Source organism: Saccostrea cucullata, unplaced genomic scaffold, assembly GCF_032062105.1.
Source record: "Saccostrea cucullata isolate Sc308-1 unplaced genomic scaffold, CSIRO_AGI_Scuc_v1 ctg2578, whole genome shotgun sequence".
Taxonomy (NCBI): Eukaryota; Metazoa; Mollusca; class Bivalvia; order Ostreida; family Ostreidae; genus Saccostrea; species Saccostrea cuccullata.
In genome coordinates, this window is record NW_026935499.1 from 55,003 (window position 1) to 66,316 (window position 11,314).

An 11,314-nucleotide genomic window follows, 5' to 3' on the forward strand; every position below is an offset into this window, starting at 1 on the left:
TCTTACAAACAAAACAAAGAGGGATATGATCAGGGTACAAAACCGTAGTAAACTAATATAATATGTAGTATACTAGTATATTGGTAATTTCTGAAGGGTACACAACTGTAAATTAGCCTCGATTTCTAAAGTATACTATGTACCAGCAAAATCAAGGGGATCCCCCTCCCCTATACCTACATTCCTCAATGCAATTTGTGTTTCTACAGTTTCATGGATCTTTCAAGATACGTTTCCTCATTCAGGACACCCTATAGAGAGAATTTTTAAAAATCGCAAAGCCCTATACTTCAACTACAAGTATGAGGTCATTCACACGATTTAGGTCAATGTTCGATCGGACTCTTCTCTCTGTATGAAATTCGGACTCTAAGTACTATAGATTTACAATTTCTACATAGTATCCCGTAATTCTGAAACTAATACAAATCTGAATTTGCGACATTTTAATTTGAATCATCAAACTGCTTCCATATAAACCATAATACTTGTACAATCTACAACACAATAAAACAATCTGATCAATGTTTAACACACTCAAAACTTTTAAAAATTGTGAAAATGGTATTTTTTATCCATGATGTACACACTCAAACTTGAACTTTTTCATTCAAAACAAATTATACTGTCAACACAATTTACACAAATTGGTCCTCCCTGCCAAACAGCAGAATTTCTGAATTTCACGATATTTAATGTCCCTCTTTAATTAACTATCCATTTTAGGTGCCATAATAGCGATTTTCCCATCTCTACCTCGAGCGGCCTTGACCTGTTTGTAATCGACACCCTCGGGGAGAGTGAACGCCTTGCGGAATGACCTGTGAACTTTAATGCCATCTTCATCCTTCGCCTCTTCAGCAGAAATGCAGACGACGTTCTTTTTACGGGTAATGTTTATACTATTGGGATCAAACACGGATAGATCCAGATTTTCTTGGTACGGACCCTGCTCTGCGACCTGCATGTCCTCTTCACTCCCATCCGTAATGGCGGGTACATTCTCCAATTTGACCTCCATTTCCTCATCCTCATCAGGCAAAAATGGTCCCTCTACCGTGTAATGGTTCTCGTTACTCATGTAACAATGGACCTTACTTTGGTCCACACCCTCGGGAATTCTGATGGTACGGGTGGATTCTCGGACATCGCTATTAAGCTCATCCCCACCAAGGTGTTTAGCATGGATCCGGACGGTGCCATCCTTAACGACGACTTTCACTTCGTCGGGGTGGTAGTGGTCCAGGCGAATAGTTTTGCTCCATTTCTCGGGTATGTCTCGACGTCTGTGGTGCAAAGCCGGGTGCTGTTGAGTTTGGGGTATTCCAGACATCTCCTCATGCATCATATGCCTAAGGAGGTCGCGAAAGGAGCCGGTCTGCTGTTGTGCAGACATTGGGCGGTAGTAAATCGGCATGAAATCCATATTTTCAGTCTATTTCTAATCACCGGTACACACACAAAAATATATAAAGTACGTTGCAACAAAACACAATGTAGCACGCGTCCGTATGGGCACCCTTTTATATGAGAAGCGATAACTCGGGACAAAGAATTTCTGGAAAGTTCATTGATCGCGTTGTTAGCTGTCTTTATATGGAGACATGCGAGGGACTTAAAATAGTGTTAATAATACGTCTCTTTACTAAATTTTGTCAGAATGTGAACTTCAGTTTTACAGAGAGAGAGAGAGAGAGAGAGAGAGAGAGAGAGAGGAGAGAGAGAGGAGAGAGAGAAGATTCCATGCCGTCTACGGAAATTTTACGTATTTAGGTAATAAGTTCTGATTGACACTTGAAATATTTTGCTATATAGATCGCAGAATTTTTGTTACGATAAATGTGCTTAATTAAATCATTTCATTAAAACTTCAGCATAAACTTTGTAAGTAATTGACGGATGGACCCACAACCCCCGCCCTTCTGTAAAAATAAGGATTGGCGAAATACTTCAGGTTATTCTCAGGTCTATTTCACCCTTAGTATGATAAACTAGAAGGTCATGTTTTTATAGTGTACAACATGAATGTAAATTAATTAGAACTACCTATTTATAATTCCATGAACCATCTTCGCTACCCAAGGTAGAGGGAGTCAGTGGAGTGCATCGTAAACTCTTGGCTACCATAGATAATACGCAAGTCTGTCTGTTCGCGAAAATTTTATTCTCGCCTACATTTATATTATAAAGGATTACCGGTATAAAAACAGAAACCACACCTCGCCAACATTTTGTCTCGCTGATAATTAGCAGATAGCTATATCGCGAAAATAAGATGTCGCGAAAATATAGTGATCTACAGTACCGAGGAGCAACATCTTTCATAAACCAAAACGGGAAATAATATCAGATGCTGGAACGTAGGTGTAATATATGGTAATATTTACATTTCCAAAGTCTTTGTACGAGATAAAATCAAAAATAGTTAACGTATTTTATTTCTACATAAATGTGCCGGTTTTATATCAATGGGCGCGGTTTAAAAAAAAAATCACGTGAGGGGTTGGACAAATAGACAGATAGAGACAGAAGCGGAACTTGAATATATTGATTTGTGAAATCATGACCATGTAAATATAAGGAATAACTGTCAGATTTTTTGATTCCATGACGATGATCATACTTGCTGTTATTCTTTGCAGATTCTGCAGAAATATTTAAAGTTTATCTGGGTTTTAGTGTGATTTTTTTTTTTGAAATAAAACATTAAAATACCTATTATACATTCTCTTGATATAAATATTAATATTTTTGTTCGAAAATATAGTTATTTATCTCTATATTTTTTTCTTTAATTAAATTAATTTAAAAAAAAACCACAAGAATTCTAATAAGTGCTTAAAGAAAATATTTTTGGCAAAAGTTGTGTCCCATACTATTATTCCAACCTCCAAAAAGTTCATTCACATACATGTGACGTAATACGTCGCAATCGGAACTGAATAACATGAATAATCGGCCGATCTTAGCTGTTTAGTTTGGCTTGGAATTCTTCAAATGTCATTTTAAAATGTATAGTATTACAATTGTGATTGTTATTAAAATAAGAACTTTGTTTCGGTTTAAACTATTTTTCTAATATTTATTTCGTACGTACGACATTGAAATTAATATCATCGTAGAATGGGTCTTCGGTTTATCAGACTATAAAAAACCTCATCGACCCAAACTCTGCTTTCGGGTCAATGAACTTTCGGTCATTCACTATAAGGATTTGCAGTATGTGCGAACCTAATAAATGAAATAAAAATTACGATTCTAATTTGTCTCCCAAATATTAAGGATACAGACATGGCCCTGATTCTTGGGGGTGGGGTATATTTTTTGTACTAAATCCTGTTACTCTGTCCCAACATTCGAAAGTGTACGTGTCCTCCGTGTATCAAGTAGAAATCTTACTTTGGATCGATTGATTTACACAAAACAAAGTGTTTCTTTCAACAACATTTTTTATGCATATCTCAACATGGAATGAATAGCAAGTAACAATGAATATATAACTGCAAAACTTCTATATCAGTAGAAAAATAATCACTTTGAACACCATTTAATGACTTAAAGTTAATTAAAGCAAAAACCAAACAATAAAGATTAAGCACGAACGTAAAATATTAGTTTAAGTTAACGCAAAAATTGTGACTAGTTTTAAACTTGAATTTGCTCATCACAGTTATGGTAAGCTTTTCGGAGTACCACAAATTTAACTCTCCAATCTGGGCGCCATGATTGCGACCTTGCCGTCTTTTCCACGGGCAGCCTTGACCTGCTTGAAATCGACACCCTCGGGAAGAGTGAACTCTCTGCAGAATGACCTGTGAACTTTAATGCCGTCTTCATCACGAGATTCGTTTGCAGAAACACTCACGATGTTCTTTTTACGAGTAATGTTAATATTTCTGGGATCAAACACGGAAAGATCCAGATTTTCTTGGTACGGCCCCTGTTCTTTAACCTGCGTGTCCACCTCACTCCCATCCGTAATGGCGGGTACATCCTCCAATGTAATGTCCACCTCATCGTCTTCATTAGGGAGCATCGGTCCCTCCACGGTATAATGGTTCTCGTTACTCATGTAACAATGGACCTTACTTTGGTCCACACCCTCGGGAATTCTGATGGTACGGGTGGATTCTCGAACATCACTATTAAGCTCATCCCCACCGAGGTGTTTCGCATGGATCCGGACGGTTCCATCCTTAACAACGACTTTCACTTCATCAGGTTGATAGTGGTCCAGACGAATGGTTTTGCTCCATTTTTCTGGTACCTGTTGACGTCTGTGTTCTACAGCAGCTTGCTGGTGAGCTAAGGGCATTCCGGCCATCTCCTCTCGAAGCATTTGCCTAAGCAAATCCCGAACGGCAGGAGCCTGCTGTTGCGCTGACATTGGACGATAGTAAATCGGCAAGAAATCCATGTCTTTTATCAATCACAGGAGCACAAATTAAATGTAGTTTTGAATAAAATAAACAGTCTCGCACAGTCGTTGACAGTGAAACGGAAATGGTTCAGTGAAAGGACGATAACTCAATCTTCTAGAAAAATCATTGACCGCTTCAGCATCTCGTTAGATACTTTACAGTTCCGATATTTCATACTTATATTTACGTAACATAAGTGCTAAGTACAATAAAAATAAATGTAAATTTATGTATTAAAAATCATGAAATGTGAACTTTATATGTAGATTTTATATCGCTAAATTATGAATTTAAATCAAAAAAAAAAAAAAAAAGATCGTGTGAGTTATCCTAAACGTATTTTTTTTTTTTAAAAAAACTTTTTATTTCAATGAAAGAAGGTATCCATTCAGTATAAAAGTATATATATGATAGAATCTCGCTGTATTTAATTCAGTTCACGTTAAAGAATTTAATGGAATACCGGTATTTCCGAATGCATGTAATATCTTAAAAATTTTTCAATATGTTTTCTCTTTTTCTAATAAAAAACTAAGGAGTCTCACTTAAACAATTATCAAGTAATTTCACGAAAAAAAGAAATTTATCGGCCACGTATCCCCCTGCCCCCCCCCCAAAGTTAAAAGAGATTTTAAAATGTTTTCGCGCGAACTTAACTTATCCGTCTACGGAATTTTGTATTCGACTTAATACGACTGCTAATTAATTCAGTAGAAACAAAGCTATCAAGGACATTTTCGCTAACTCCTGTGTCAACGTCAGTGCCTAAGTCGTCTGGGCGAATTATGATCCTCTTTGCACGTCTTGCATCTAGATAAAATAAAATTCAAAGCTAAATAAAAAAATGAGCAAGCTTGTTCTAGATAGATTAAATAATAATGTAATGTAATGAAATAAATGTAATGTAATAAAAATGTAATGATGTAATGTTGCACGGCTTATTGGTAATACATGTATTCTAATTAAAATAATTACTTTTCTTTTCCCTGTTTTCCAACCATTTCCTGAGCTCCATAGCTCCCATCAGTATGAGGGAAAATCCGGGAAACGGCATTATGTGAGTGCTTAAAAAAATAATAACAAATTTTCATTGTCAGAATAATCTATCTGTGTCTCGGTACAAGCCCTCACCCCAGTTAAACCGGGTCCGTAGGACAATATCATTTTAACGATAGAATGTTCTATCTAAGATTATCAAAGAAAAGGGAATTATATATCATATAAACAATGGAATAATAATAAATGTACCTTTATCTCTACGACAGATTTTAAGACTAAACTTTTTCTTGTCAAAATATTACATGTAATTGTGTCACCAAGGCTCTTGGAAATCGTTAAAACAACAAGCAATGTATTTCAAAGCAATATTATACTTACATTCAATTATATGTTGAGTAGCTCTTTCTTTTATAAACTAAATTCCAAATATCAGCAATGGATATTTGTTGAAATTCAGTAGAGATTTACTACTTATAATGATTGTGACGTAAAGTACATTATGACGTCATAATGTACGAATCTTATTCTCTATCATGATGTGCAAACTTCCGCCAGAGTTCGTTTGTACCAAACCGAACGTCTCTGTAGAGACGCAGAGGACTATGGGTAGTATGTCATGATGTGTTGTTCTCGCCACGCTCCCACGTGTATTAACACTTGTCAGAACTTGTTATGCAAAATTCTTGAATAAAAAAAAATTAATCAGTAAATATTTCACAATATGTCACAATTATTTGTATTAATTATCAATGAAAATATGTATTCTTATTAATCTACTCCTTAAAGTTATTTCTTATTTCTCGTTACCTTTTTGAGCATACATATATTTTTGGGCGGTTGAATTTTTGTGATAACGCTTTTTAATTTTTTTTTTGAACGGTTTTTAAGTTATTGACGAACTCGAATGTCGGTCGTTAACTTTTGAATGTTTTCAGCTTCAATATTTCCACCAATTATGTCAGATTGCATAAATAGGCGAAGGACAGAATAATTGTGAAAACCATGGTCCCTCAAAACCACCATTACTGTTATATTTAGAATTCAACTTGGTGTGTAATGGATCTGATTTATATCTTACTGTCTTCGAAAGAAGCCTAACTATATATACTTCCTTATCATAAAACTGAATGATAATTTTTCAAGGATATGGAAAGAAGGGGGGGGGGGTGTTTTTTAATAACAGAAAACAGTCGTTGACACTAAGGCTTGAGCATTATATCTATGATCAATCATTGCTAAGAAAGATTGAAAATACATTTATTATGCGCCCGGATCGATAGATCCGAGGCGTATATTGTTTTTGTCCTGTCTGTCTGTCTGTTTATCTGTTTGTTTGTCTGCAAACTTTAACCTCCATCATAACTTCTGAACCATGAAAGATAGAGACTTAATACTTGGTATATACACACACTCCACTAATTGAACTCTTTCAAATGATATCAAGGTCATTGACCTTGTGACTTTGACTGTGACCTATATGCTAAAAATATCATCTTTGTCTGCAAACTTAACTTTCGCCATAACTTTTGAACCATGATAGATACTTCATATTTGGTATGCATACTCCACTAATCAAGTTCTTTCAAATCACACCAAGGCCAATGACCTTGTGACCTTGACTGTGACCTGTATGCTAAAATAGCTTTTTTCAAACTTTGTTGCCACTGGACGCATAGTGTTTCACAAACACATCTTGTTTTTAGGTTGCTGATTAGTAGATTGGCACCTTTTTTTAAATACTTGAGTGAAAGATAAAATTGTTATGATATAATTTTCAATAATACAGTTGACTTCATTATTTTATTGAAAAAACTTACTGTTTGCTCAATTGTTCATACATGTACATACACACTGTAACCAAATTAACATACATGAACAAATACTGTAGTAAACTAGGGAGCAAAACATTTAATACACAAAGATCAGCATAAAACACAGAATATAAAAGTCAGAGGTATTTTTTTACATACCACTTTTATCTTTAAGTACTTTACTATCAAGAATTGATTCTTCTCTTGTTTAATAACATGAACTTCTATATTGTACACATACATATATTGTCATTGCACTTATATTGCTATAATGAAACCTTACTGATGAGTTATTTTTACATACACGTTAATATCACAGCCATTTTGTTCGTTTTAAAATAAAACACAAATACAATGGAATGTGGTTTCCAGCTAAAAACTACTTTTTTATGCACTTACAGCAGTACAAAAAAGTTTCAAAGATGAAGTTTTACCAGTGATAAGATGGATCTACATGAAAATGATGACAAAACTAATTCCCTATTTTAATTAATTAATATATCTTATTATCTGAATTATAAACCATCATAGAGTGGTAGAAGTCACAGGATGCAACCCATGTACAAACACGGTGGGAGGGAGATTTTCTGACAACAATTTCAGGCTGTTTAGATAGGTTTCATTGTCTCTGGATTCAGCCGGGGGTATGGGGAGGTATAGAAAACTTACTGCAGTGGTACTGGAGTAAGAAATAATCATTTGGTTTATTGCACTGATGAATTCAGCAGGCACTGGGTGGAATTTCTCCATCAGGTTCAGTTTTCCATTGCTGTTACCTGACATGACAGGTAGATGTTGCACTAGGTGGTCCCAGGTGACTATTTTCACTGAAGCTTTGATCCTGAGTTGCTGAAGAAAGCAGTCCAGTTTCTGTTGCTTTTGGAGAGTGTTATCTGTCTGCGCATTTAAACACAAGAAAACTCGTAGACTTGTTTTGGATTTCCAGCCTGGCACCATGGTTAGAATACAGGCCAGCTGGAGCATAAACAGACAGGTATTGTCAAAGAAGTTGGCGGTGTCGGGGCGGAAAAGATTCACTGGCCAAACATCAATGAACAGTGGCTTTTTGGAATTTACAACAGACTGCTTACTTAACTGATCAAAATGTCTGCATAAACACACATTCTTCTGCATTTTTAATGAATCAGAAATAAGTTTGACATACTCTAAAGAAGATACATTTCTTGGATCCCCCTCCCCTCTTACATTCATGAACAGGTTATCAATGCTCTCCTTTTTTCCACTTTCCAAACGAGTAAAAAAGCGTCGCTTCCTTCCCACATTTTCAACACTCAGCATATCTTTAGGCTTAGCATCATCCAGAAACCCAAAACAAATGGTGTTGGGCTTCATACCCCCCATCCCTGACAGCCTCAATAAGTGCTGAAGACCCTCCGAAACGGTATTTGCCATGGTAACCTCTACAAATGCCTTCACTTTGAGATAATCTATCAGCCCCATCCATTTTGAATTTTCCTCCACGACTGGGTCTTTCATATATGAGTCCAGGGATCCTAGTTTGACATGACCAATCACATACAACCCTCCTTTTTTGATGTCATTAATGAAGTGGATGAGTTCTGAACACTGGCGTGGATTAGCCACCATTAACAAGATCTGAGGACGCCAGTACTTGACATGGGCCTTCCTTGAATCCAGCATCAGCAGGTATTTTCTTACCTACATATATAACAATGCACAGTTTTTATTTCTCCAAATTGGAAAAATCTAACTTCTGTACTTAGTATGTGCCATATCTCGAAATTTTGAATAGTAAAGGATTTTAATCTTTTAGGTAACAGAAGAACTGATGGATAAAACCTTGACCTGTACGTATGTTTATCTGAACATTTGATTGGTAACAAAAAACTTGACCTACCAATATTAATGTAGATATATTTGCTATGTTCTCACCTGGTGGAAGATAAGAGCCTGGCTGATGGAGCCCCATTGTGTGGGCAGTGAGCGGAAGTGAAGGATAATGGCCAGCACCAGCATCACGATAATGGCTGCCGAGGTGTAGATAGGGCTGATCAGGAAACACATCAGTATACACCCAATCAGACCCAGGGTACAGGTGTACCAAGTGAAGTATTTAAAGGTGGGTCTGAAAATACCAACAAGTAAAGATAAACCAAATGCTTTCCTTGCTCCTGAAAGAAACATTACTTTCTTATTGGTTATTGGTCCCAAAAACCAAACATCTGGTACTGTGAGTGGGATCACAAAATGATGCCCCATTGCAGATACAAATTTTGGCCATATTAATGTGTCAAGTATGAGCTTACAATATCTCTCTTACAAAGTCATGACCCATTCAGACTATATATAAATTAGCACTTGCTATCTGGAGATGAATCAAATATCAGTCATCTCCCTTATATTTATACCAAATTTGTGTTAGAAGAAAATTATAATTATCAAGCAACATACTAAGCACATAGCACACCATGTTTTAATTTTTACATAATCACTACATGTATTTGTATTCTGTTGCTTTATATGTAAAATCAAACATAGTGTGCCACCGGCCCTTGTGGCACATAATTATCTTGAGAGAAAAACCCCCCAGCAGAAACTCCTCTGATCAGGAGTACTAGTACCCTTACCTGAAGTTAGGTGCTGAAGCTAGCTCCAGGGCCAGACATGCTAAGTTCACTGAGGCATAGGACATCAGAAAGAACACAGAGGTAGCAGGGGCTATTGCATTCAAAGAACCAACTAGCAGTACCAACTACAAAAAAATAAGATTGCTAGGATTACCTTTAAACTAACTTAGTTAAACTATTACAGTGTATTCCGAAGAAAAAAATTTTAAACAATTTGTCTGATTGAAATCCATCTGCAATTTAAAATAATTTTCTTGGCTGAGGAAAAATTCTACATAAATAAACAATGAAATAAAAAATTTGAGGCGAGAACACAAGTGAAAGAAGGTCACAAAACTCAATTGATATTAATTGCTTGCAAATATCACTTGGTTTTCATTGAAGGAATCATATTAAAGACTGGGTTTTTTTTTTTCATTCAATTTTATCACAATTTTCCTGCACTAGTTTTCTTCTTGCAATCCGTGTTAATATGAACATGATACTTACTTGTACCAGAAACCATGATATAAGAACTGCAACATAAGGATTTCCTGACTTTGTGGTGATAGACGCAGGATTCAAAACAAACCCTGAAACAGACAGTATACAAAAAGACAATAAGTAGAAGTTGATGAATGCAACAGGATTGTGTATTTTCCAAGATTGCTTCATTTTATTTTAAAGCAAAACAGAAATAGAACCCACAGAACAAATGGTCATTAGCCAGGGCCTGAAGAATCCTGGAGGCTCCAATCAGGTTACCCAGAGCAGCAGACAACGTGGCGGCAAATATCCCAATCAGAACAAACGGCTTCCACAGGTTGATTTCTTGTAGGAAAATATAGTTGTTCAGCAGAAGACACCTGTAGAAGGAGGGAAAAAAATAACAAATAGTCTCTGTTGTGACTGAAGCTCTACTGGTTTGTACAAATAATAGAGAAGAAGGAAAGTTACACCACAACCTCGAATCACATTCGATTTACAGAATTTTGTACCATGGTGTGTTCCAACTGAATTCTATCAAAATTAAATGAGTAATATTCTAAGAGTAACATTCTGAGAGATCTGAAAAATTAAATAAGATGGATCATTTTGAAAATGGTTTGGTCAAGACTAGATGAGCCATGAAAATATACAATAAAACATGGTTACAGCAAATATCCAGTGATCTGAAATTGTTTTATTATTTTATCCAGTATTTTCTCATATATAATATTATTCTCTAAAGTAATGATAAATATCGATACATGTATTTACCTATCACATGAACCTCCAACCAGAATGATTTGAATGAAGTAAGTTGTAAAACTAAACATCACAGCATAAAGTGTTCCCTTAGGAATGGCTTTACTGGGGTCTTTTAGTTCTCCTTTAGAAAAAAAGAGAAAATATATATTTCATCATTTCATTCTTAACTCTAAAATAACAAGAGATGTTTGTAAAACACTTATGCCCCCCTCCCCCCCAAATTGGAATTTTTCTAAGTCCAAAA

The 11,314-nt window shown here is 35.7% G+C and overlaps 3 protein-coding genes across 3 annotated transcripts; all 3 read right to left on the reverse strand.

Annotated features, from left to right (window-relative positions):
- Positions 1-431: 431 nt before the first annotated feature.
- On the reverse strand, positions 432-1,602 carry LOC134243009 (uncharacterized). Its single transcript, XM_062725217.1, has one exon. It carries the CDS (start codon positions 1,424-1,426, stop codon positions 710-712), a length of 717 nt encoding a protein of 238 aa, XP_062581201.1. The 5' UTR covers positions 1,427-1,602; the 3' UTR covers positions 432-709.
- Positions 1,603-3,431: 1,829 nt separating this feature from the next.
- On the reverse strand, positions 3,432-4,539 carry LOC134243012 (heat shock protein beta-1-like). Its single transcript, XM_062725220.1, has one exon. It carries the CDS (start codon positions 4,415-4,417, stop codon positions 3,701-3,703), a length of 717 nt encoding a protein of 238 aa, XP_062581204.1. The 5' UTR covers positions 4,418-4,539; the 3' UTR covers positions 3,432-3,700.
- Positions 4,540-7,206: 2,667 nt separating this feature from the next.
- Positions 7,207-11,191, reverse strand: LOC134243013 (solute carrier family 12 member 9-like; the record flags this gene model as incomplete). Its single annotated transcript, XM_062725221.1, has 6 exons — positions 7,207-8,911; positions 9,146-9,338; positions 9,841-9,965; positions 10,330-10,412; positions 10,528-10,685; positions 11,080-11,191. Coding segments are annotated over 6 exons (1,826 nt in total), but the record flags the coding sequence as incomplete, so codon positions are not given.
- Positions 11,192-11,314: the final 123 nt, after the last annotated feature.